This window comes from Hippopotamus amphibius, chromosome 4, assembly GCF_030028045.1.
Source record: "Hippopotamus amphibius kiboko isolate mHipAmp2 chromosome 4, mHipAmp2.hap2, whole genome shotgun sequence".
NCBI lineage: Eukaryota > Metazoa > Chordata > Mammalia > Artiodactyla > Hippopotamidae > Hippopotamus > Hippopotamus amphibius.
In genome coordinates, this window is record NC_080189.1 from 99,106,107 (window position 1) to 99,133,621 (window position 27,515).

At 41.9% G+C, this 27,515-nt stretch overlaps 1 protein-coding gene across 2 annotated transcripts in view; it reads left to right on the top strand.

Moving 5' to 3' along the window:
* The window catches only part of IGF2BP3 (insulin like growth factor 2 mRNA binding protein 3), a 131,001-nt gene that overhangs the window by 103,301 nt on the left and 185 nt on the right, over nucleotides 1-27,515 (top strand). Inside the window, exons 6-14 of one of the 2 annotated variants that reach the window (XM_057733057.1) lie at nucleotides 1,236-1,517; nucleotides 5,535-5,669; nucleotides 6,942-7,064; nucleotides 9,210-9,345; nucleotides 10,896-11,021; nucleotides 20,012-20,131; nucleotides 23,117-23,191; nucleotides 26,347-26,478; nucleotides 27,197-27,310. In XM_057733057.1, the coding sequence (XP_057589040.1) occupies nucleotides 1,236-1,517; nucleotides 5,535-5,669; nucleotides 6,942-7,064; nucleotides 9,210-9,345; nucleotides 10,896-11,021; nucleotides 20,012-20,131; nucleotides 23,117-23,191; nucleotides 26,347-26,478; nucleotides 27,197-27,310 (1,243 nt within the window). The remainder of the gene's footprint in view (nucleotides 1-1,235; nucleotides 1,518-5,534; nucleotides 5,670-6,941; nucleotides 7,065-9,209; nucleotides 9,346-10,895; nucleotides 11,022-20,011; nucleotides 20,132-23,116; nucleotides 23,192-26,346; nucleotides 26,479-27,196; nucleotides 27,311-27,515) is intronic. The other variant, XM_057733059.1, reaches the window with a different exon arrangement.

The window sequence follows — 27,515 nt, forward strand, 5'->3', positions numbered from 1 at the left end:
AGTTGCGGCATGCATGTGGGATCTAGTTCCTTGACCAGGGATTGAACCCAGGCCCCCTGCATTGGGAGCACAGAGTCTTAACCATTGTGCCACCACGGAGGTCCCCTCATTTGCTTTTTTTGGTTCACTACCACCCCTGTCTCTCTGCCCCAAATCAGATCATAAACTCCACAAGGTCCGGGACTGCTTTTTCCCTCGAGGACTGGCTCATAACAGGTATTGAGAATTTATTGTGATTAATTAACCTGAGTATTAAATCCTGCCTATCTCCACTGAGTAGCTTAGAGATTTTTTTGTCCTTTGATTTTTTTGTTTGTTTATTTGGCTGCGCCAGGTCTTAGTTGTGGCATGTAGGCTCTTAGTTGTGGCATGTGGGCTCTTAGTTGTGGCATGTGGGATCTGATTCCCTGACCAGGGATCAGACCTGGGCCCCTTGCATTGGGAATGCAGAGTCTTAGTCACTGGACCACCAGGGAAGTCCCTGTCCATTGATTCCAACCCAACACCCCCCCCCCCCTTTGAAATTTTATTTATTTTTCAGTTGTGAAATGCCTGTTTGTTACACTTTTTAAAAAAATATATATCTTTATTGGAGTATAACTGCTTTATGTCCTTTGATTCTTCAAATGTTTTACATATTTGTATTTAAGAGGAAGTAAGGGAGGTGTGTATTTGTCACCTCTTTTCCATTGTGATTTGGAAACACTGGTCGGGACAAGAACTTCCCACTCTTCTCTTGCTGTGGGGGGAGTCGTAGGCTGGTACTGACCTCGCGGGTAGTAGCTTAGTCACGCGTGGGTTTTTTCTGTTTTTGCTTTTTTTGTTGTTTGATGGGTTTTGGGTTTTTGTATGTTTGCTTGTTTGTTTTTTGGGCCACACCATGTGGCTTGTGGGATCTTAGTTCCCCAACCAGGGATTGAACCCGGGCTCTCAGCCGTGAGAGTGCTGCGTCCTAACCACTGGACTGCCAGGGAGTTCCCTAGTCAGAGTTTGTCAAAATGCTTTTTTTACCTTATTGGTAGATGGCAAATATATTCCCTTTGGAAACTTGTCAGTCTTTCCTATGTGTCCTTCAAAGGAAAAGTGTGTTGGGGGTGTGTTTTGTGTGTTCTGGATTTTCTACTTGTGCAGTGGCTTCACTCAGAAGTTTTAGAGCCAATAATCATGAGTGGAAGAGGCGGGTATTGCTTTGCTGAAAGGTTTGATACCTACTGCTGCTCCTTGTCCACTTTCAGAGCTTTAGACAAACTGAATGGATTCCAGCTGGAGCACTTCGCGCTGAAAGTGGCCTACATCCCTGACGAGACTGCCGCGCAGCAGGACCCCCCGCAGCAGCCCCGGGGGCGCCGCGGGTTTGGGCAGAGGGGCTCGTCGCGGCAGGGGTCCCCAGGATCCGTGTCCAAGCAGAAGCCGTGCGACCTGCCTCTGCGCCTTCTGGTTCCCACCCAGTTTGTTGGAGCCATTATAGGAAAAGAAGGTGCTACCATTCGGAACATCACCAAACAGACCCAGTCCAAGTGAGTATCCCTGAGTGTGTGGTGGGTGTGCGTGTTTTCCCCTTTGAGTCTGAATAACAGAGTAGGTTGTCTTGGTACTTTGTGTCTTTCCCAAGATGGTAACGATCCCTTCTTGTATGGTACGTGGGAGTCCAGAAAAACCTTGGCATTTGAGATGTTAGTATTCATTTTTGTATAAACCTGGGGCTAAACATTTAATCTTAAAGGGAACCTCAAATTTTCACACATGAATGGAAAACAAATGATACCTAATCCACTCCTGATGAGGGAGGCACTGATAAACGAAAGGGCAGCTTCTGGGTTCTCTGCTCTCCCATCTCCACTCTGACCTCGGCCATACCTGCCTTCAGTGCTTTTGGAACTCATTTTTTGGATCCAATACAGAGATAGTTTTTCAGCCTTGCTTTACTACAGTGAAGAATCATTCAGCTTATGGTCCATGGTTATCCCGTGTTTAAGCCATGTGGTTAGGTTGGTTATTTGTTTAGGATGTTGTTGGATAGTTTTAATTTGCAGATTTTGAGGAATTAGAGGATTCTCCGTCAAACCCTGGCGCTAACTTTTTAGGAGTAGAGAGCAGGAGGTATTTGTTTTTATTTACCACTGTAATTGCATTGTGGGCATGTTGCCTGATATGTAGATGGCTCTCATATTTGTCAAATGAATGAAATAACGATACACGAATTATGTTTAAAGCCCTTAAAATGTATCTAAGGTCTAAGGTATTTTCTCAATTTTGAAGCTCCAATGATTATGTATTCATTGTTTTGCTTTAGTAACCATCCTATTAGGCTGTATGTGAAGATTTTGACCCAGAGAAACTTGGTAATGAACTCTGGCCTCACCCTTAGCTCTGTAAATTGCTACTAGGCACATCTCTGGGACAGCTGCTGCCGTATTTCCTGAAGAAATGTGGGTGCATTAGGGAGAAGAGGCTGTGTGTACAAACCTCTCTTGTGTCATTCTATACAAAAGGGTAGGGAAATAGCTTTGGGCCAGCTACAGAGATGACTGTGGGTCATTTTGCTTTTTAAATTTAGTAAGAAAAATTATTTTTGTGTGTGTGGTCCAAGGAGTTAAGCAGAGTCTTTTCCAGAAAGTACGACTGTGGTGCTGTGTATATCTTGCGTATGTGTTTGTTCCAAGAGGCTTAAGAGTTTATCCATGTTCATCACAGGCACTGTGCCTGCTTTGAGCTGGCTGACTCATTTCTCACTCAGAAACAAAATGAACTGTGTCTAGTGGTGGTTGCATACCCACTGCCCCTGCAGAGTGACATCTGTTCCTGCCTTCCCCTGCTTTGAAGCAGGAGATGCTGGGTGCTGGCTACCTTACCTTTGTGCAAAGTCAGTGGCCTTGATTTCATAACGTAGAGGGTGGGGAAGACAATTGAACCATAGTCTGGTTTAATTTTCATCTTAAATTTGCTTGGTTTTAATATTAAAATTTAAGGGCTTCTCGCTTCCTTTGATCCCCCGCTACCTGCAGAAACTAATTATTCAGTGGTTTCCCTTCTTTGTCACGTGGCAGATTAAAGTTGTTCCTTTTAAAAGCTGGTCATTTCCTTGTCAGAGGAAAGAGCTTCTGTGATTTAAATTGAACTGGTTGTTTTATTTAAGCAGGAAGATGAAGGATGGAGAGGGAAGGGAAGCGATTTTTGTTGTATCCGATGATTCACTTGCAGCCCTGCCAGCGGATTTAATTAACTCTTGCCGTTGAAACTAGTCATTATCAGATCCTGTTTCTGGAATGGCCTCCAGGGCTACCCTAATCTGTAAAGCAGCATTCCCTCCTCTCAGAGGATCAGAGTTTAGTAATCCTTAACACGGTGAGCAGGTGGAAATAAACCGGAAGGAGGGAGATTAACAGGTTACCTACTAAAAGAGAGGCAATACTTACAGTGATTGGGGATTGAAACCAGTGACTGGAAAGATGGTTCCTGAGATCAGAACTGTTACCTTAGACACTTTTTTGTTGGTTATTTCTAGATATCCCTTATTTGTTTCACTTTCTACATTGCCCTTGATTTTAGTTATAGGTTTTAATTTAATGTCAATCAGACATTTAGGAAAATGAAATCCAGGTCTTGATTTTATTGGCAGGGTGAAGTGGTCCTTCTCATGACCACGAGTTATGTAGCTTTTCGTCTAGTGTTTGAGTGGCCAAGGGAACTCACAAGTACTTAATTTTCCCTGAACACATTTTTTTTGATAGTTTTTCTTTCTTGTAGTTTTTAAACAGAAGACTTATTTTTGTATTTAATTCAAAATGTACAAGTATTGTACATTAAAAAAAAAAAAAGTTACCCTTCATCTAACCCCCAAGGTGGCTGTTGTTAAGTTGAGGATGTGTCTTTACAGCACTTGTTCCTTGTATCTACTAACATGTGTAGCTTTAAAAGAGAAATCATATCATGGTATATGCATTGTGTGTGTGTGTGTTTTTTTTTTTTTTTTACATAAGATCAAGCACCTCTATGTTGGCACCTGTAATTTTACCACATGTTTTTGAACAGCTGTATAATATGGATATAATGTTATTTAACCATTTCTTCCTGATTGGTATTTCAAAGATAATGCCAGTTTTCTTTCTGTTACAAATAGTGCCACAGTGAACGTGCCTGCACCAGTGGTTTTCAACCAGTGGTGATCTTCTCCCCCAGCAGACGTTTGGCAATGTCTGGAGACATTTTTGATTGTCTCACCTGGATGGAGGGGTGCTACTGGCATCTCGTGGGTAGAGGCCAGGGATGTTGCTAAACATCCTGCAGTGCACAGGACGGCCCCCACAACAAAGCACTGATCTGACTCAAAATGTTAGTTCTGTGGAGGGTGAGAAACACCACTCTTGGCCCATACGTGAGACTACACATGTAGGAGATGTTATGAGCAGTAGAATTCCTAGGTCAGAAGATAATAAGCAGTTGCGCCTTGATGGGTCCTGGCACTGTGCTCTGTACTCCATACCACACCAGGAGTGCGGCTGTGCCCAGATGCCCATCCTCTTGCTAGCACTTAATTTCACCCGTTAAAATATTGGCAGATCTAGAAGAAAATGACACCTTGTTTTAACGACCAGTGAGGTTGAACATCATTTTGTGTTTGTTGGCCATTTGCTTTCCTTTGAAGTAGAATTGCCATCTCTTTGGGTTCCATTCCAATCACTATTTATTATGGACTTTTCCTCTATTAAGGAGGCAAAATGTAGAAAGAGCCCTGCCAGAGGAAACCGAGGAGCGACATCTCCACACGTGACGGATGGTGGACGTAGTGTGTAGAATCAGCAGTTCCACCTGGCTCGTGGGACTCCACCTCCAGTGCTCTTGTCTTGTGTTCCAATCCCACTTGGCTTTATTTTATTTTATTTATTTTAAATTTATTTTTATTTATTGGTTGCATTGGGTCTTTGCTGCACACAGGCTTTCTGTAGTTCTGGCGAGTGAGGGGTACTTTTCATTGTGGTGCACAGGCTCCTCATTGCTGTGGCTTCTCTTGTTGCAGGGCATGGGCGCTAGGCGTGCAGGCTTCAGTAGTTGCGGCATACGGGCTCAGTAGTTGTGGCTCACAGGCTCTAGAGCACAGGCTCAGTAGTTGTGCATGGGCTTATGTCCCGGGGCATGTGGGATCTTCCCGGACCAGAGCTCAAACCCATGTCCCCTGCATTGGCGCCACCTAGGAAGTCCCCCCTTAGCTTTAGAGCAGAAGAAAGCCTTTTGTTTGAACCTAAGCTCTCAGACGTGAGATGTTTGACCAGTGGCACCTGAAAGGAAAATTCAGCACATGCAGCTTGGGCAGAATGGAAAGATGCCCCTGCATGAGCAAAGAGAGGGAAGGATTCCCGGAATTAAAACTGGTCTCATCCATGATGACAGCTTATCAAGACTTGATGTTTTTGAGGGAAGTGAGTCATCCACTCTTTGCTCAGAAGTGCTGTGACTTCAGAGTTGGTGATTACAGACTTTGTTGTGAATACATACTTACAGCTCTCGTTTTCCTCTCCCTTTGTGCCCACTCTCAGAATTGATGTCCATCGCAAAGAGAATGCAGGTGCTGCTGAGAAGTCAATCACTATTCTCTCTACCCCTGAGGGCACCTCTGCGGCTTGTAAGTCTATTCTGGAGATTATGCATAAAGAAGCTCAAGATATAAAATTGTGAGTAAAGAGGATTACCCTGTGAAGAGGTTGATATTTATGCTGTCTTATTTTGGAATTCGGTGACACAGGTCTTGGGAATTGCCTACAAACAGAGGGAAATGCTGTCCTGAAGAGCGACAGAGGGTTGGCACTGCTGATTTGGTTATAAAGCAAAAGTCTTTTAAGTACTTTGTTTTCATTCATGTTTGGATATGTTGTGAGTGGTGTTAATGGGAAAAGTCTAGCTGTAAAAGAAGGCAATCAGGGGTCATAGGAAGCTCACCTAAGGTCCAAGAAGTATCCCTGGGATTTACCCAAAGCAGGGACCCCAAACCTCACTCCTTTGCATGAAGCTCATTGGAGCTCTGTCCATGTCTGCCCAGCAGCAGGGGAGTATGGAGGTGGGGAAATCCCTAATCTTGTGCTGTGGTAAACTGGAGATGGATTTGGGTGTTTCCGGTTGAAATGCTAAAGATCTTTTGCACAGGAACCTTGAGCAGAAGTTGGGTTCTCTGCTGCTTGTGGCATCCAGCACCGTGCTGTAAAGTAGGATCCAGTGTAAGATGCTGGACTTAGCCTGGGGACCTAATGACCAGCGTTTAATTGGTAGGGACCTTTGAAATATATTGCATGTGTCTCAATTATGAGGTATTATATGTTGCTGTATCATAAGATTAAAATTCTTTTTTCATACAGAGAAAAGTAAAGAAAAAGCCCACCATTCAGATAACCCCAATGACATTTTAAAACAATGCTATGTATATGACTTGGAAATTCAGAAAGGTACAAAATGAAAAGTGAAAGCCCCCGCCTCTTCCCGCTCTTATACTGTTCCCCCAAAGTGTAACCATTGTTGAGTTCCTTATGTTTCCCTCTGTAAATTGTGCATGTTACCTCCAGGTGTGTATTTTAAAATTATTCTAAAATCATACTGTTTTGCATTTGTACTTGGTGTTCTGGTATTCGGAGTTTCAGAATATGGGGTTGAGTAAGGTGTTTTCAAAGAGCTAACAGAATCCATTATCGGAAGACATTCCCTGAGATGAATAAAAGAAAACTTTAAAAAATTAGCTCCTATCCAAATATCTGTCAGTGTCCTTTCACCCCCTCTATCCATGCATTGCTAGAACGTAGGCTAATGGTCAGCAAGCTTTAAACTCTACCTAGCAGAATGCTTCCTATATGATAGGTAGGAGGTAAATGTTTAATGAGTATTGTCTTTTTACCCGACAGCAGGTTTACTTACCCTGATTTGGTGGCCTTTTTTTTTCTTTCTTTCTTTCTTTACAGCACAGAAGAGATTCCCTTGAAGATTTTAGCCCATAATAACTTTGTAGGACGTCTTATTGGTAAGGAAGGAAGAAACCTTAAAAAAATTGAGCAAGAAACAGACACTAAAATCACAATATCTCCGTAAGTGCTGCCTTGCTCTCTTTTGAATTAGGAAAATTTCAAACACTGTTTCTGATCTGTAGGTTATATATTAAGCATTTTACAACTCTTGGAGCTGGCCTGTACCACCGTGCTTAGACTTCATTTCTCAAACTCAGTCTACTGCCTGCTATCTGTTTCTAACTCAGAGTAAAAGCATTATCTGTTTCCACTAAAAAGGCAGGATGCACTGAATACGGTACATTCACGTTTCCTAGCTGATGTCTTGGTCAGGTTTTCTGGTGTATACTCCCAAAGCTGGAACATATAAGCCAGTGCGTTATCCACTGCTGTGTACCAAATTATCCCGACACTGGATCCCTGAAGACAAGGGTGAACACTGACTGCTCACCTAGTTTCTGTGGGTCAGGAATTCAGGAACAGCTTGACTGAGTGGTTCTGGTTGGGGGTCTCTTGATGCTGCTGAGAAGCTAATGCTGGCTCTTAGCGTGAGGCCTCAGCTCCTCACCGCCTGGGCCTCTCCACATGGCTGTTTGGGTGTCTTCCAGACGTGGCTGCTCTCTTCTCTCAGAGTGAATGATCTAGGAAAGAACAAGATGGAAGCGGCAGTGTCTTGTAACAAAGCCTCAGAAGTCACACTTTCCCCCATTTTTCTATTGTTGTTGACACAAGTCGGCTCTATTCAGCGTGGGAGGGGACTGCCCATCACTGGAGAGTGGGGATGTTGGAGGCTGGCCCCCACACCTACGGGCTGTGAGTGCTCTGAAATTATGTGGAAAGGCCTTTCTCTTCTGAGGGCGACTTTCCTTCATTTCCTTCAGAATGGCCCAGAAAGTTGAGGTGGAAAGAGATTGATGAACTAACAAAGAATAGTAGAGAAAGCCTGGAGTAACATGTTCATGTAGCAGAGGAGTCTTCAAAGAAAGGGGTGGAAAGGAAGTGGGAGAGTCCTGCTTTGTGGGAAAGAAAGGAAAAACTGCAAAGTGGTAAAAATAACAAATGATCCTACCCTCTCTTGAATTTTGTGCTCAGAAAGGGGAGGGTTTTAATAGAAAATAATCTGAAAAGCTCTTCTGGAAGCAGCTATTTTAAAAACGGAAATAGAAAATGCTTGGCAGAGGAGAGGTGGGTGGAGCCTGGAGATGAGACGTATACTTGTTTAAGTAGTCTAAGACGCATCTTCTTGTGCAGATGTGTATATTTTTAGCAAGTTTAGGAAGAAGTTAAGGAATAATATCCCATTCACCTGGCTCAAGTCTAGCTTGAGACATTTTGCTAGTCGTGAAAATGAGAATTTTAACCCTAGGACTATGAAGGGGCACTGTCCCAATATTCTCCATCCTTTCCATCCACGTGTGTCGTCTTGTTTCCATGGTAAGTATCTCCCATTGGCTTCCCTTCAAGGCTGTTGATGGGCTCAGGCTTAGGTGGTCTCAGATGTCATCTAAATGGATTTTGAAGCTTCACCTAGGAGCTGAGACAAGCAGGGAGCTTCTGAATATTGCTGTCACAGGCTAACTTTTTAGTTGTCTAAATGGTCATCGAGGTACTATTTTTAAAATTTAGTCAAAATTGGATTGATTTGTATTATTTCCTCAAGCCTACATCAATCTAAATTCTAAAATTACCGGCAAGAATAAGTTTAGTAGCATGAAATTCTGGCTTGCCTTTTTGGAATATTTCCATGCTTATTCCTTGCTTGGTGACCCAGAAAATGCAATTGCATGAGAATGCCAATTACACCTCAAATTGGTCAGTGCAGACTAGGAACATACTTAAAGGTTATGTTCCTCTGGTTTTTGGTTTCCACTAAAACAGTAGATTTCTCTGATCATTTTCTTTACATTTCACTGTTAAATTGTGAAAATAGTTCACCTTAAGTGGTCAAGAAATACGCTTTGTTCAAAACATGGACTTAATTGAACTGTGTACACCCAGCGATTTATTGAGAAGGTGGGAGGGGCATTATTCTCTTCTGTAGCTCCACAATTCTTGGATTCATGGCTTTGGGGGCTTACTCATTTCTCATGATGTCTAACCACCCCCTTTTACATATTGCCAGCCTCCACAGTTGGGTTTGAATTGCCATCTGTGGCTGAACTATTATTAACTGTCTTCCTCCTATAATTTCCAGTCTTTTTCTTTCCCCTCTGTTCCAATCTGCAGATTGCAGGAACTGACGCTGTACAATCCGGAGCGCACCATCACGGTTAAAGGCAGCGTGGAAACATGTGCCAAAGCAGAGGAAGAGATCATGAAGAAGATCAGGGAGTCTTATGAAAATGACATTGCTTCCATGAATGTTAGTTTTAATATGAAGGAAATGTCTATATTTTGATGAACAGTTAAAAGATGTTTTCAATTGCATTAACATTGATTACTTCAATGGTGTCATCGTTAGATGTGGTTTCTAATCGATTTTTAGCACCACAGTGAGTGCCCTGGGATAGTTGGGAAGACACAGACTTTGACATCAGGCTTAGCTATCTCTGTGATTTTAGCCAGCTCTGAGCCTTAGCTTCCTTACCTGTGAGGTAAGGCTAATACCTCTTTAAAAAAGGTTAATCTGTACCATACAGTGTGAATTTGAGGGAGATGATAGTATTAAAGGAATGTGGGCATTAGAGGTCTGTGAGCTGGGTTTGAATCCCAGCTCAACCATGTATTAGCTGTAGCTCTGTTCTCTTGGACAACTTATTTGGTGTCTCTGAGCCCTGGTTTCCTCATCTGTAAATTGGGGCTACTGCACACTTATTAGGGTTATAATAGAATACAGTGCCTATAAAAAAGCTGCTCTTATGAGAAGAAATTTAAAACCTCGTTACTCTTAAACCTTGGAGATAAAAGAATTTCCAATGACAAAACAACCTGTATAGTACAACCAAGGCAGTTAAAGCGCATTGCTGACATTCCTTTTAATGGATGGGACGGTGCGGACAGTGCAGCATTTCGAAAGTCCATCTTGAATTTTCAAGTAAATGATTGGAAAAAAGCTCCTCAGTTGGGGCTGTCATCTGAAACATTACACCTAAAAGGAGGGAAAATGTAAAAATGATACTACCTTTGTGAGAAGAGCCTAGAATGCTCATCATTTTACCCCCACATGACTGCCTGCCTGCCTACCTGCCTTCACATTATCGCAGCTTATCCAAATGTTTCAGTCACTTGGGGGTGAATCCAACCCCACAGGCCTTTAAAAAAGACTCTTGAGTACGCTCAAGCCTACACCGTAGTCTCCACTTTATTTTCTCAACCTTATCAAATTAAGCCAAAACAAAATCCCATTTCTGGCTCCTGGATCCATTCCAAAGATAGGTTTAGTTGTAGAAGTGACGTGGGGATGGGACGTGATTTCCAAAGGGCTTGGTTTTGTTTTAGGTCTTTAGACTCATGACTGCCAAGTTTTTCCCACGGAGTAAAGATCTCTTAATATCTGCTTTCTGGTTTGCTTTTCAATGAACAAATCTTGTTTGCTTGCTTCTTCAACTCATGCAGGATTTTCGGTCTCCATTTACTCTATGCCCAGAGTGTACATACATGTCCGAGCACCATGAGCTGGCTGTAAAGGCAAGGAAGGCTGCGTTCCTTGCTTTGAGAAACATAATGTGGCTTCAGATCAAAGAGGAGGCAGACAACACATGGGTTTTAAAATATCAAGAGTTATAAACAGACATAACCTATATACTCAAGTATAATCACACAAAACATCTGCTTTGTTCTAAAATTTGCGTCATAAAATGATTTTTTTTCTTTACCAGACAAGAGGTCACAATCTGGATATTATCACGTATAAATGCTCACTTACATATGATCTTGTAATTGTAAAATGAAGGGACCTTTTTACCATTGCAGCTTCAAGCACATTTAATTCCTGGATTAAATCTGAATGCCTTGGGTCTGTTTCCACCCACTTCAGGGATGCCACCTCCCACCTCAGGGCCCCCTTCAGCTATGACTCCTCCTTACCCACAGTTTGAGGTAAGACAACGTGCCTTGGCTTTCTGTGTGGTTGAGGGGGTTGAAATCAAAGGGACACAGTCAGACTTTGTTGCCCTCTAGTAGTGTGACATTAAATGCTGATTGGGAAAACTCTTAATGTAAAACCCGGTCCCCGCGTGATCTCTCATCAGTTTGGAGCCTGCACAGGCTTTCCAGTTCTTGTCACTAGGACCTTCTTATCTTTGTAGAGTAGACACGTGAGTTACTTCTTTTAAAGTTCTTGGGTGGTAGGGTTGTCAATGTATGTTTTCAGATATCAAAAGAAAAGTTTGAGACTTTGAGGAGGGGGATAGAGGTTAGTTATTTTTAAATGTTGAAGGAAGAGATTTTAAAAAGGCTTCCTTCATCTTGAACTTCACCTGAAAGTTTACTACTTTGAAAGGTCAGTAAAGACCAGACACAGTTTCCATTTTGAATGTCTGTACTAATGTCTGAGCTCAGGTAGTTGTGCCCACAAGTCTGTTGTGAATGTGTGTTTGTGTGCAAATATTAAACAGCTTTTATTTGTTTTATAAGCAAGTGGCTTATAATCCTTATTTTTATATTCACATTTTAAGAGCTGCATTTTTCCTGAGGTCAGAAATAGGAGACCAGTGATAGTATAAAAATAAATGCAGCCTAGCAGACACTCTATACAATAATTTTTTTGAAAGAAGGTCACAATTCAGTTGCATCATCAATAATTGGAGGTGGACAATCGTGAAATAAAATGAACATTCTAGGATCTTCCCTCTTGAATTTGTTTTTACCTCTCCCTTCCTATTTGGCTCTCTTAATCACATAAAGTAGTGAGTAGTACCTGCTGTAGGGAGATGTGGAAATGTCCAAGGGAAAAAGGTGGGGGATTCCATTCTGTCAGTGCCTAGAATACATCTAGAGTAAAATGCCACTGGGATTCTGCAGAGAACACAGATTGCTGAGATTGTTCATATTTTATCCCTGGAAGAATGAGAATTTGCTTTGCCTGTCCTTGAAGCCACCAGGCTGTCAGGGGTGCTGAGCTTTTGCCGTGATCTTGGAGTGTGTGTGTGTTTCTGCCTTTGCTGTCGGCAACATTTGCATCTTCCCTTGCAGCTCATCTGCCACTTCAGACCTCTTTGGGCCTAGAAACCATATAGCAAAGCCCATTAATCTAGGGGTAGGCATCAAAATTTCATATCAAGTGTGAATAGATTGATTATGCGTTTTCTGAAGCTTTGCACCATAGCTGAAGGTGCCGTGAAGTGGCTGATTCATGTGTTTGTACCTTGGTGCTAAAGGGGATGGGTGCGAAAAGCGAAGAGCCCTGGAGGGAGAACCCAGGCCCAGCCAGCTCTGTATGTGTCACTGTAGGTCCGTCTCCTCTTTGCTCTGGGTTTCTTATCTACACAGAGAAGAAACCAAGCTAGATGAATTATATCTAAGGACTATTCTTTCGGGTCAGACATTTCTAGTTTTTATAGAATTCGAATATGTTTCTTACAAATTGAAGGTTTGCAGTAAGTCGAGCAAATCTGTCGGAGCCATTTTTCCTATAGCATTATTTTTAATAAGGTATTTACATTTTTTAGACATAATGCTATTGCACATTTTCCCCTCTTGAGCAGTCTTTATCTATCTATCTATCTTTATTGGAGTATAATTGCTTTATAGTATTGTTAGTTTCTGCTGTACAACAAAGTGAACCAGCTATATGTATACATATATCCCCATATCCCCTCCCTCCTAAGCCTCCCTCCCACCCTCCCTATCCCACCCCTTTAGGTCTTCACAAAGCATCAAGCTGATCTCCCTGTGGCTATTGCACACTTAATAGATGACAGTTATAGTAGAAACATAACTTACATGCACGGGGAAACAAAAAAATCTGTGTGACTCACTTTATTGTGATACTCACTTTAATGCGGTGGTCTGGAACTGAACCTGCAGTGTCTGTGAGGTCTGCCTACATTTAAAAACTGGATTAGAGAATTAGAGGTTGGCAGGTGTCTGCTCTCAGCACTTGACGATACTCCTGCATTGCATCTCCAGCTGCTGCTAAGAAGCTGCCTGTTGTGCAGCAGCTCTCGCAGAGCAGTCAGGTTACTCACTAAGACAAGCTCTTTATCCTTGATGCCTGTAGGTTAGCAGCACATCTCTGCTTTTACTTTAAATATATATTGCCTGGCAAGGAGTAGGGTTTTTTTTTTTTCTTTTCTTTTTCTTTTTTTTTTTTAAGAGCATAGGCTCAGTAGTTGTGGCACACGGGCTTAGTTGCTCCGTGGCATGTGGGATATTCCTGGAGTAGGGATTGAACCTGTGTTCCCTGCATTGGCAGGCGGATTCTCAACCACTGAGCCACCTAGGAAGCTCAAGGAGTAGGTTTTGATGACTAAATCTGACTCTATTTTTATGTACTGCTTCCCCTTTTAGAGTTGTTTCATTTTTCTACTCATGTTTTCTCACTTCTCTTTTGTAGCATGAAAGTAGAATTAGTGCATCTTATCTATGGATCAATCACTTGCCTCTGTTCTATTCCAGAACTTTGCCCATCCATCCCTCTCGCCTCGCCCCCCCGCCAAACATACTCTTCTTCCTGGAACCTGCCAGGTTGATTTTTCCAATAGAGCCAAAGAGTTGGTTCTTCCAACAGACAAAAAGTCTCTAGTTCCTGCCTAGCAGCTGGCTCATGCAGTACTTAATTGGCAAACTTTGAGTTTATAAATGACAGGAAATGCTCCTTTCAGAAATGCTCAAACAGTAGGGAAGAGGCAGTTGGCAGCCAGTGAGCAGAGCAAGAGCTGGAGTTGGCATCGCACACAACAGCATCCATAGCTGGATGGCCCTGGCAGCTTGTGTGGGGGTTGGCACAGTTAGCTCAAGTGCTGTTGTCTTCATAATTTTGATAGCATCTCTAGAGTCTTCCCAAGTCTCTAGAACAATAGTGTAATCTTAAAATTGCTAGCTTTCTGCTTATGGAAGAGGCAAGAAAGGTGAACACTTTCTTAGGTCTTGCCTAGGTTGAAGTGCTCTTTAAGAAACAAAATATCTTATAATTGGAAAGGGATTGTTAAATCAAATGATTCTCATGGAGTCTCTTAGTGCTGCTCTTTAGGAATTCTTACTGTGGGTGCAGCTCTTGTTAATAAACAATTCCAAAGTAAGTAACTCATTGTATATATTTGTTATCTCTTGGTTACTTAGTTATAGAGAGAAGCTTTCTTTGCCTTTTTTTTTTTTTTTTTAAACTTAAATATTCTGTTCAGGTCACGACGTTGAGTACACTCAATTCCAGTTCCAGACCAAAATCCATTAGAACAAAACAAACAAAATACCCTCCCCCCACCTCCCCCAGAGGGAGACACTGGCATTCTCCCAGGTTCCTGGAGGCTGGTCTTGTTGGCTGGCATGCACGTCTCCGTGCCTTTGTGATGTCTTAGGTTCTGTTTCCCACAAAGTATATACACTTAACCTTACTGTTTGCTCCTTCTTGTATCTCCTCATGATAGATGATTGGGAGTTAATCATTGGCAGACTTCACCAGTTACGCAAACTTTCAGTTAAGCAGCTTTGTTCTTCTGTTATTTCAAGCTATAGCATAGAGCCTGCCAAGAAGCCCAAAGGAAGTTTTGCCAATAGGCATCTGGCAGAAACCTATTGGGAAGCAGCTTGTGTCCTGAGTACGTTTCACCTCTGAAGGTTTAGGAAGAGGAGTTCGGGATAACGCAGCTGAACATTAACTTACATGCAGAGAGTGTGTAACACTATAGGTTCGTGCTGAGGAGTTTTTTAAGCTCATCTCAGAGTCTTAGATTCACAGGTGGAAGAGACATCATAACCCATGTTCTGGTTTCTTAGTGTTTGATTGGTTGATTGATTGGCTGCGTTGGGTCTTTGTTGCCCTGCGTGGGCTTTTCTCTAGTAGCGGTGAGCGGGGGCTACTCTTCATTGTGGTGCACGGGCTTCTCGTTGTGGTGGCTTCTCTTGTTGCAGAGCACGGGCTCTAGGCAAGCGGGACTCAGTAGTTGTGGCACGTGGGCTCAATAGTTGTGGCTCGAGGGCTCTAGAGCACAGGCGCAGTAGTTGTGGCTCATGGGCTTAGTTGCTCCACAGCATGTGGGATCTTCCCTGACCAGGGATCGAACTCACGTCCCCTGCGTTGGCAGGCAGATTCTTAACCACTGCGCCACCAGGGAAGTCTGGTATCTTAGTTTTATACGTAAAACTTGTATGCTTACCTGGGTGTTCTAATCCTGAAAACATGGCTTACCATGCAGAATCCCATATGAGAATGTGCCAGGTTAATGCCTGTCCAGTAGGCAGGGTGTTTATGCGAGGTGCCTTGTAGTCCCAGAGGAAATTTTCCTTGAAAAGTAATTTATGGTCAGGGATATGCTTGATGGATGTGGAACTGGAACAAGGGGATTTAGGTGGCATTCAGAAACATCTTCATGAAGCTTCAGACATCTGAAGAGTCACCTCTTCATTCAGGTGCTATGGCCAAGAGTACACACCGCTGTCCGTCAGTCCAGCGCACTGGCTCCTGGCGTGCTTCGTTTGCTTCCCTCTAACCTGCCTTTTAGGTTTCTGTTGCTTCCGTTTTCATCCCAGTGGAGCTTTTTTCTGTCTGCATCCTGATGCTTCCTTTATGTCTTTGCCCCTTCTTTCTGTTATAGTTTGGTCCTTTTAGCCCTTCTCTACTGATCACCATTTCTTTTCCAAAACTTCACTCAGCTTTTAAGTTTACTCTTAGTCTCCGTATTGGATTTATTACCTCTTACTCCACCCCCGAAAAATCCGTTCAACAAAAGCGTCTATAGCCTCTCATCCATCACTGTATCAGAAAGATGATTTTGCTTTTGTTCAGCTTGTGAGAGTGAGACTACAACACAGTTCCTGCCTGTGAGCTTTTCTTGTAGCTGTAGTTGTTGGTATCTTCTAGGCTGAGACATGCTCAGGCCACACTTGTGAGGCTCCAGGACTTGGGCTCTGAGGGTGATGCCTGTTACCTGAGTCTGCTGAGGACATGCAGAAGTTGCTCTCTGGGGTCAGTCCCAGGAAAAGTAGTTTTACTAAACAAACAGTTTTTTTTTCTCTTGAAGATATGGTAAATCATGTAACTAATTTTTTTCTTTAAGTAGCTGCTAGGAAGCTTAGAGCCAAATTTGTATAATAACACCAATTCTGCTTTTATCTTTTCTGTTGAGGTCCCTATCCTCTTATTTCTTCACCTCCTTTGTCTTATCTTTCTACATTTTTTGTGTGTTTTAAGCAGTATAAAATATTTCTGGAACACGGCCCAGAAAGCAAATAATTGTATAGTCATGGCAGAATACAATGCGGCAGGACCTGGGCTAGTTACACGTTAGATTTAGTCTTATCCTTAGAAAGGGTTTTATTACTGCCAGACCCCCAACTCCCCCCCCCCCCCCCCAAAAAAAAAAGTGGATTATTCAGAAGAACATTGCATGGACGTTCTCAGTGAGATAAAATAGTTAGATCCAATCTTTACTTTAAAAAATTGGTTAAGATGAACAAACCAGTTTTAATATAAGGACCACAGTGACAAAATAAGTTGATGTTAACATTGAGCACAGTTTATGGACAAGGTCAGCATTACTTCAGCATTAAAATAAGAGAGGCCTTAAACTGTCCCTCTGAAATAAGTGGTATAAGGTAATTGCATAACACCCTGGCAGGCTGTGAGGTACGGTGCTTTCCAAAGAGAAGCGCTGTTCTTATGACTTGGAAATACTGAAGAATGAGATAATTTTATTTGGTTATTCTTCAGTGATGAATAGCAGAAGTTGACTTGGCCAGGCTCTGCAGGACAGGCCTCTTTCACAAATGTCCAGTCAAGAGTTCAGTGGGAAGGCAAAACCTCTTCTGGTGTGTGTGTTCTAAGAATCTTCATTAGACTGACAGCTCTGTTAGGACCTGCAGTATGTTACAACAACCTGGGCAACATAGGAAATAGCAAAGAAATCCCAAGTTGTAAAGAATATAATATGCACCTCTGTTTATAGAGATGCCGAAGATGCAAAGTGTGTACAATGTTTTTTGTCAAGAATATTTTCTGGAGTTGAATTTTAGGTTAACTTGTATAGGAAATGAGGGAGGTACATGGTGGCAGGGGCGGGGTGGTTACAGAGAAAGGAAGAGACTTAAAAAAGCAGAGTTCGGATGATTTCTATGTGTAGGAAAAGAGGCATGGGGTCTAGAATCACACATTGCTTAGTTTTTGTAAGTGTGAAAGGCATGTTTCAAACCAAAATGACTTCCCTCTTTTACACATTTATTGACCATAAGATAAATTAAATAGCATGAGAATTTGGAAATATCAGTCAATTTTAAATGTTCATCTCCGATCTAGCATTTTTATTACATAAAATCTTAGAAGTATTTGTACAGGGGCACAAAATTTACGTTTAAAGATTTGATTGCAGTGTTAGACAAATTAGGGAAAAATTTGAAACTAAACTTTCTAAAGGTTTTTAAAATAGCATCCTCAGATATAGCAAAATAACTGTCAGGGAGAGATAAAGGAATTGGGGATTTTTTGGGGGGACAATTTTTCTGTGATGTCATTATTTTCTTCTCATAGTGGAAACAAACATTGAAACCCTTACGTTTCAGTTAAAAGTGTCTAACACATGCTTAAGATGGATGTATGCAGATGAGACAACAAATCTGTTGATTTCTTTTCCTTGTTTTAGTAGAGCGTCTTTTCTTTTTCTTTTCGTGATTCAGTTAAACTCATTTTTTATTTTGTAAATTTTAAAGCTGAGGTATAATTGACATACAACATTTTCAGGTGATTCAATGTTTGTATCTACTGCAAAATGATCACCACAGTAAGTATAGTTAGTTAATCACCACACATAGTTACAACAATTTCCTTACTGTGATGAGAACTTTTAAGATCTACTGTTAGCAACTTTCAAATACGTGATACAGTATTAACTGTAGTCACCATGCTGTACGTGACATCCCCAGGACTTATTTATTTTATAACTAGAAGTTTATACCTTTTGCCCTTCCTTCCTTAACATCATTCTTAATCTTTAGTTTTCCTTATTCTTCAAAGTAAAGAAGACTTTTCATGGACTGTCTCTGATGCCCCTTTCAGCATGTGGATGATCAGAGGCTTAAGCTTTTGCCACCCATACATGACACATTTTTTGGACTCATATAAGTCAGACCAACGCAGATGGAGAGAAGAGTGATACAACCAGGGCAAGGAGCACGTCCCTGAGAGCTCTGCTGGGCATTTGTCTTCAGTCACTCCTGCAGCTCTGTGTATATTGCAAAGCACACCCATACCTGTTGCAGTCGGGGTGTATCCTCATTTTCTGCGAACATAGCTTAGGAGATAGAGAAGCCCAGGTTTGAATCTTGACTCCAACACCAGTCAGTATATGACCTTGTGCATGTAACAATCTCTCTAGCTCCGTTTTCTCATCTTTAAAATGGGAATGTTCTTAGTTCTTATCAGCTGGATCAGGTGTGAGGTGTAAATGCACAGCAGCTCAAACGGGAAACTCACACTCTCACCACAAAGGACTTGCCCCTGATCACAGCTGTCTTCCTCTGAAGCCTCACGTCTTGCCTCAGCATGCTTGTTGCCCCTCTTCCACTACTCACAAACAACACAAAGGTAGCCTTCGAGTGCGCCGTGAGTGTCTTAACTGGAATGCCACCATTCTGTGTGGACTGAGTGGAAACCCTTTTTTATGATAATTTGATAATATTAATCAGTTTTAAATGTTCAGGCCCTTTGACTCAGTAGTGCTAGCCTAAGAATTTATGCGCTAGAGGTATTCCTACAAGGGAACAAAATTTTTTGTACAAAGATTTGATTGCAGCATTAGATGCATTAGTTGAAAATTGGAAACTGTACACATGCACATAATAGGGATGAGAGCAATCAGCTGTCAGGAATACAGTTCACAGAAGGAGGTGGAGACATAGGAGGGACACACGACATGGTGTCCAAGGTGTATTGTTAAGGTCAAACAAGCAAACGAAAAAGGCAAGTAAAAAAAGCAAACACTATTATTGGTAGTATGCTCCTATTTTTATTTCATACACTTCCCTTTATGAAACATGTCTGCCTGTTCTTTTCTAGTTTCCTATCCTCCTTTTCACTGGGTTGTTGTCATTCTTCCTGATTGTTTGGCCTGAAAAAAAAAATCAAAGCTATTTGGGCTTGGCACTTAAGGCAGTTAGTTGGTTGTAGAGTCAACAGTTATTTGATCAGTGTAAGTTTTTGATTTTGGTCATTCTAGACAAGTTTTGGACATGTTCAGATTTATTGACAGTGTTGTATCTTAGTTTTTGTCTTGTGTGATATCCTTTCCCTTAACTCAGTTCCATTTTTATAATGGGTAAATTGGCCAAAGGTTTTCCTTTTATTTAAAGAATCAGCCAAGCCTTTTGTTATAACTAGTGTTCTTATTTTTTAAAAAATCTTTGCTTCAGAGGAAGGAACCTAAAGACTTAGGAAAAATTCCTACCCAGTAGTATGAGTACACCACATCTTCGGGACCCGCCTTCTGCTGAGGGCGTGTGGAGCCCCAAGTAAGTGGACGGGCTCCTGCCGCTGAGTGTGAGGGCCCCCCGGAGGTTTGTGGCGCTCCGGGCTCTGTGCTCTCTGCCTCCACGCTGGGCTTACAGGGAGAAGAGGGAGCTGTTACTGCCACTAGAAATTTTTGGCTGGTAAGAGTGGTGATGTCATTTGGTGGACCAACATTAAGTGGCACAAAATTTGTTTTAAATCTGTAAACTTTAAGAAAATTGTACAGAGAAAAGTGGCACCTTAAATGCTAACGCTTTCAGGATGAATATAGAGCTTCTCGACTTGTTAGGTACGCATCATGTCAACTTAGTGTGGTGGTTTTCCTAAAACTGTCCTAGTATTTCTAACAGTATGAGAATGCTCCCATCCCTGTGCCCGCGATACAGCCCGATACGTATGCAGTAAGCATGAGCGTCCTGTCTCTGTCTTCCAGCAGCAGTCAGAGACGGAGACTGTCCACCTGTTCATCCCAGCCCTGTCTGTCGGCGCCATCATCGGCAAGCAGGGCCAGCACATCAAACAGCTTTCTCGCTTTGCAGGAGCTTCTATTAAGGTACTGTTCTGCCAGCTGTGGCTCTCCTGGTGCTTTAAGGACAGCAAGTTACAGAAACGTGAGTCTTCCTGCCACTTTGTAATTTGAGTTGAAAGGGGCATCTATCCTGGGGTTACATGAGGGTGTGACAGAAAACTCCAAGTGACACTAGCTTAAACAAGGTAAGTTAAATTCTCTCTCCAGGAAAAGTAGTCTGTAGACACGCGATCCAGTGCTGCAGTGGTGATTCTGCCCCACCACGTCCCTGGACACACATTCCTTCCAGCTCATCTTCCCCAGGGGTGGCCTTGGTCCCTCACACTCCCAAATGATGGCTGTGGTCCTTTTGTGTTTTAAGGAATGTGCAGATTGACAAAGGCTTGATAGAGTTACAGCTTTCTTCAGGAAAACATCAGTCTACCAGAGGTTTTATTGTTACAAATATTTTACAAAATTTTTTATTAGAATATAAAAAACCCACACTGCACTTAAATGTTTGTAGCATCTTTATTTATAACTGGGAAATGGGGAAGAAGCAAGTGTTTGTCAGCTGGCAAATGCATAAACTGTGGCCCATCTACATAATAAATATTACCTAGCAGTAAAAAGGAGGGGACCATCGATACACGCGACAGCTTGAGTGAATCGCACATGTTATGCTAAGAGGAAGAAGTAACACTCGAAAGGCCACATACTGTGTGATTCCACTTACATGAAAATTCTGGAAAAGACAGAACTGTGGAAATGGAGGGAAAAAAATCAGTGGTTGCTAGGATTGGAGGTGAAGGAGGGGTTGAAAACATAGGCAGTATGAGGGAAATTTTGAGTGATAGGAGCTGTTTTTATGTTGACTGGTGGTATTCGCAACGACGCATTTGTTACCAAGAGTGAGTTTTACTGTATGTAAACTACACAGTTCATAAAAAAAGCGAAACACACAGGAAACCCCTCATGTGCTCTCTTACAGGAAATGATTTAAAAAAAAAATAGGTGAGCAGAAAATGCAGCCAAAATGAATAAGTAGGTAAAGGGAAAGATGATGAAAGACCAAGTGGTGAACTAACTGTACTATCCTGCTAGTTTCCTGATTAACGAGTTGACCTTTAAAACATGCTCACACATGCAAAAAGAACCTAGCAGATTTGTTTTGGAAAAACTGCAACGAACATTTCATGAACAAGAAGAATTGGGTATTTAGAGATTCAGCTCTTTTTCTTTCTGGCTTTCATAGAGGTTTTATGATGAGGTTAAAACGTTTTTGTTTCCAAAAAATCTGAAACATGCATAATCTGAAAGATTCATCGGCACTCTTTAACACTTTTTCTAGATTTCCATGATGTAAATTTCCATATATGTACTTATTTAATAGGCATATATTTGGTGTCACCAAACCATAATTACTTGTGTTAACTTATTAGAGGTTAAGATTGTTCCTAATTGATCCTGCACAGTGATGGACAGAGTTCCTTTGGCCAAATTGTCATATACAACTTTATCCTTTAATGTCAGTCTATAGAAGTAAATTTGGTGAGTCACAGGGTATGTGCTTTCTTCAGGCTTTTGAGAGATTATAGCAATTTGTACTCCTAGCCTCCGTGTGTGAGTGCCTTAGCCCAGCCCTCTACCACCAGTATTGACAACCGTCCTTTTTAAAAAAGAAAACCATAATCAGAAAGATGAAGAATGATACCTTCTTTCTAGGGGTTTCCTGTGAATAATTCTAAGAGTCTGGTCTAAAAAGAAGTAAGTATTGCTTGTTCTACAGACTCAGAATTAGTCTGTAAAACAGACTAAAGTTCTGTAGCCCAGCATAAAGTACAAACAATACCAATTTGGGTCTGATTAACAGAAATGTTAGCTTTATTTTGAGGGAGGGAGAAAGCATGACTGTATTAAAAGTAAAAATATTCTTTTGATTTGTAAACCTGTAGGGAAAGATCTACTAGACTCTAAGTGACAGACAGTGATCATATAGAGTGGTGCTTGGGGTGGATTTAGTTGTGTGTTTTTTGTTTTTGTTGTTGTTTTTGGCTTCCTATTCTTAGGTAATTGCTGCTGCTTTTTTTTAATATTAATTTATTTGGCTGCACCAGGTCTTAGTTGCGGCATGGAGGATCTTTAGTTGTGCCATGTGAACTCCTAGTTGCGGCATGTGGGATCTAGTTCCCTGACCAGGGATTGAACCTGGGCCCCCTGCATTGGAAGTGCAGAGCCTTAAGCATTGGGCCACCAAAAGGGAAGTCCCGGGAGTTGCTTCCTGCACAGCAAATACCTAGCAAATTTTTTTTCTTTTAAAACAATTCCTACCAGCCAACTGCCCAAATCGTTTCTTACTGGGGCAGTGCTGGTTTCTTCTCCCTTCAGCAGTCTCTGCAACATTCCCCAGCCCAGGCTTTTTATGTGATTTCATATGCTCTGCCAAAATAGGAAAGTCTGAGTTTACTTTTCTTGTGCCAAATTAACGTTAGTGTATTCCATACGTTACTCTGAGTGTACTTTGGGGGAATGTAGCCAGTCTTAGAAACTGCTAGGTTCACAAACCTTGCACATACAGGAAGCCCAGGGTGTTGTGATGCGTGTGCGCCAAGGACCACGCTTTGAGCACCACTGGTGGGCGGTAGCCATGAGGAACATGACGGTGGAGCCAGACCCAGCTCTCCCTCCAGCTCTGCGGCCTTTGTGATCACAGGCCACGCGACTCCACTTCTCCAGCCTTCAGGCCCCCCCCATTTGTGAAGCAGACGAAACAGTGAGGATTAGCTAGAGGCTGCATGTGGACTTTTACCTTACGGCCAGGCACAGTGTAAGTACACAGTATAAGTACACAGTATATGGCAGGAGCCATAACTAATGAACCCACATTGATCACTGCCTCTCTGTAACTTCCTTCCAGAAGGCTTTCGTTGTACATTTCAGTAAATCATGTGCAAATGACAGGCTGGTCTGTGTAACATTTCTCGTAGTGGCACCTGAAAGTGTCATAACCCTTCACTGGGTCTGTTACAGATCGCTCCAGCTGAAGCGCCAGATGCTAAAGTGAGGATGGTAATTATCACCGGGCCCCCAGAGGCTCAGTTCAAGGTATGTGCTCTGGAGTGTGTGCACAGGTAACGAATGGATGCTGCCTTCTAGGAAACCCCACAACCTAGCTTTTCCCTTACATAAAGCTAATACCCACTAGAAAGAATCTCTCAATGGAAATTCCCAAGGCTAAGAACAGAGTAGAAACATACCCCAAATTACATTTAAAAATAAACCAACGCCTTTGTTTAATTTTGAGAGTTCTGTCATGGTTGTTGGCTTTGCTATCTCCAAACAAGTCTGGTTTGTATGCCTTATTGTTCTCAAATTTTTCCTCGTTCTCAAGTTTTTCTTGTCCCTGAGAGGCCTCAACCTTGAATTAAAATGTTCCCTTTTCCTCTTACCTTTGGGTTAACTGTTAGACCTTGTCCCGTCTCCTGACAAGTCACTCACCTTGTGAATCTTCGAGGTAGAAATGGCAGGAACTCTTGCGGCATTTGTCCTGCTGTGAAGCATTGGTCTTCCTGGGGATTGGGGCTGTTGGGGCTGGAACGCCTCCCACTGTGTATCGAGAGGTGGTGCAGCAGGGTGAGGGAGAGCAGGGACTCGGCAGCCAGGCTGCTGGTTCAAATCCCAGCTCTACCATCTACCAGCCGTGTGACCTTGGACAAGTTAACCTTTCTCCAGCTAGTTCCTCATTTATAAAATCGGGGTTTAAAACACCCACAAAGTTTAAACAAGGTTATAATGTTTAAATAATATATAAGCGGGGGGGGGGAGGGGCGGGAATGAATTGGGAGATTGGAATTGCCATATATACATTACTAATAAGAAAAAAATATCAAATTGTACACTTTAAATATATGCAGTTTACTGTATGTCAATTGTATCTCAATAAAAGTTCTTGGGAAAAAAAACAATATATAAAGTGCTTGAAAAGTGCCCGACACGTAGGAAGCACAGCATCAGTGTGCTGCTGGTGGTGCTGGGCCAGCTCAGGATGAATCAGACGGAGACCCTGCCAGGCCTGCAGAGGCACAGATACACACCTTCGAGTATGTGATTCCCCCGTAAAACTCAGTAGAGGGTCTGTCTGTCACAGGTAATGAGGAGCTATTCACTTCAGTGTGATTTATCCAAAACCCTTGTCTTGTTCCTACCACTTACCAGCAGTAGTAACAGGACAACTCTTCAACCTTAACCCTTAGTTCTTTTAGCTCTAAAATGTGGCTAAGTACACACCTTGTCCTCCTTTTAAACCATCACTTTTTTTTTTAAGCTCTTCACTGGAATATAATTGCTTTACACTCTTGTACCAGCTTTTGAGGTACCCCAAAGTGAATCAGCTGTGTTTATACATATATCCGCATATCCCCTCCCTCCCGTGACTCCCTCCCACCCTCCCCGTCCAGGCCCTCTAAGGCATCACCCATCATCGAGTTGACCTCCCATCATCGAGTTGACCTCCCTGTGTTATATAGCAGCTTCCCACTAGCTGTCTATTTTACAGTTGGTAGTGTATGTATGTCTTTGCTACTCTCTCACTTCACCCCAGCTTCCCCTTGGCACCCCGCCCCCGCCCCGTGCCCTCCAGTCCACTCTCTGCATCCTTGTTCTTGCCCTGATCACTGGGTTCATCAGTACCATTTTTTTTTTTTTTAAGATTCCGTCATCAATTTCTTTTACCTCTATTTTTCCCTGGGCCATTTTTCACTAAAAATCCGAAGCTTTTTTCACTTCATTTACAGGAAGGACGGGAAACAAAAGGAGGTGCTTTGCAATGTGGGTGCAGTTGGCTACGCTCAAACTTGGCTCGAGAAAGTGACTTCCTCATACCAGCACTGTAGTCCAGGCAGTTGAGATCAAAACTCAGAAAGGCTGAAAACTGCTTTCTATCCCCAAGTTACGAGGCCAGTCACTTTTAGTTTGAAATATTAAAAGATAAATACAAACATCAATTATGCTCTTACTGTTTTATAAATGGAATTACTATCCTGCAAGTTTTATAATGCTTATATGTGGGGGAATGCAGAGTTTGTTTCCATCTATCTTCCAACGCCTGTGTTGTACAGTTGTCTTAAATGGGACATTAAGAAAGGCTGTAATGCTTAAATGTCATTTATGTGATCAGTGATACTTACACAAATAAATGCTTTTATTTTAGAGATCTAAGTAATAGTAAACCTCCTAGCCCATATATGTTCTTCTGAATTCAGGACCTTGTCTTGGAGGACAGTGTATATCCCTTGTGTCCTTTGTTAATAGCTACATCTGTGGCTTGAGGCTTTGAGGGTGAATGGAATATAGGGTATTAAGGTGGATTTTTTTGGGTCTATAACCCGCTAAAATGAGCTTATCATTTCTGCGCCATTGAAAATGTATTGGGTACTTTTTTGTTCTCTGCTGTGGCAGCTTGTTGGATGAAAGCAACTCTGACTTCTTTTTCCTTTGGTATATACCAGAGCAAATTAATGGCTCTACATAATAGGAGAGGTTTATTACATATAACTTCTGTTGTATGCAGCAAGTGAAGGATAGATTTGACTGTAACTATCAGGTGTGTATGTTAACTTGATTTTGTAGCCTTAGTCAAAGCAGAAACCATCTGGCTAAGATGAAGAAATGTTTAAATAAAACTATCGCTTGCTGGCCCATTTAGACACGAGCTTGGCTCCTTGTGAGCCTGGCCTACGTGGCTCTGTAGTTCATCCAGTGTTTCTCTTTCTCTCTTTTTTTTAACCATTAAATATTTATTTACTTATTTCAGTCTTTATTGGAGTATAATAATAGCTTTACACTGTTGTGCCAGTTCACAGTCTCTTTTACTCAAGAAAAATGCAGTTACTATCTTATCGCTAGCCGAGAGTTTCACCGTTCAAGATCAGACAGCAAATGCTCATTTGCAAACATTTATTTTAGTCAGGCTGACTACTGATTTATTGCCTTTAGCTGTTTTCATCAGAAGAATATGGTTTACTCTTCCTTCATCAATCATTCAGTCGCATCATCTGTGATGCACATTCTTGTTGTCTGCCTTCACAGGGCTTCCTTACTTTCCCGTGTCTTGTGCAGTGTTCCACGATCTATCAGATGCAGATGTGTCCCTGCAGAGGGCTGTGCCAGTGCACCCAGCTCATCCTTAAAGCTGATGGACCTTTTTGTGTTTCCTACATGAATGACACTGAGACACTGATAGGATATGTTCTCATCTGTAGGCTCAGGGAAGAATTTATGGAAAAATTAAAGAAGAAAACTTTGTTAGTCCTAAAGAGGAGGTGAAACTTGAAGCTCACATCAGAGTGCCATCCTTTGCTGCTGGCAGAGTTATTGGAAAAGGAGGCAAAACGGCAAGTACTTCAGCAAAACCTGTGCAGTGGTATGAAAGGGAAAGCATTGAAAGGTACTTAGGAGTTCCAAGTCCCTGAATTTTGGCTAACTTATAAAGCAGGACCGTCTGGGCCAAGGTTTGGAGAAGACTGTCTTTTGTTCCTCCTGAGAGTTGGTGTCAGCTGCTTGTGAAAGCAGTTGCCTCTCTTTCAGACCACTTTGTGTGAGAGGACTGTCTCATATTTATAAGGGGCATTTCACATTTTTCTGTTGATATATATATATCAGCTTTTTACTTTTATTGTGTAAACAATGACATGAAAAGAAAACTTAAAATTTCATCTACTTTTATAACTTAAACCTCTGTAACTGAAAAAAGCAAATGGTTTCCAGTTTCTCTTTAACACACGTAACCTCCAAGTCGTTTTCAAAGCTATTCATGATTTTGAAGTGATTGAAAGTGTGTATTTTGGAATCAGATTTTCAGGGTTTGAATCTGGCTTTGTCATTAACTTATGTAACTGTGGGTGAGTCAGTTTCTTTGACTAAGGCTTAGTTTTAATTATCTTGAAATGGGGAAAACACTAATAAGCAGACAGAATTCTTAAGTATATTAGATGAGATTTATAAAACTTTAGCTCAGTATTTTGGTACATAGTAAGTGCTCAGGAAATGGTAGTTTAGTTTTAAAAAAACTCATCAGCTCCACTTAACGTGATTTGTATTTATCTCCTTCAGGTGAATGAGCTCCAGAATTTGTCGAGTGCAGAAGTTGTTGTCCCTCGTGACCAGACACCTGATGAGAATGACCAAGTGGTCGTCAAAATAACTGGTCACTTCTATGCTTGCCAGGCAAGTGGGCTCTCGTGTGACAAACGCTCTCTTCTGCTTCTTTCCCACCTGGAAGCAATCCTTCTGTGGGTGTCCCCATGCCACATAAATATTTAAGGCTGTTTGGTGCTTAACACTTTTAATCTTCCTTTTAGCAGGTGATTTCAGAGACTCTGTTAGAAAACTAAATTAATTAGTATGTATCTTTAATCTTCAAATAAATTTT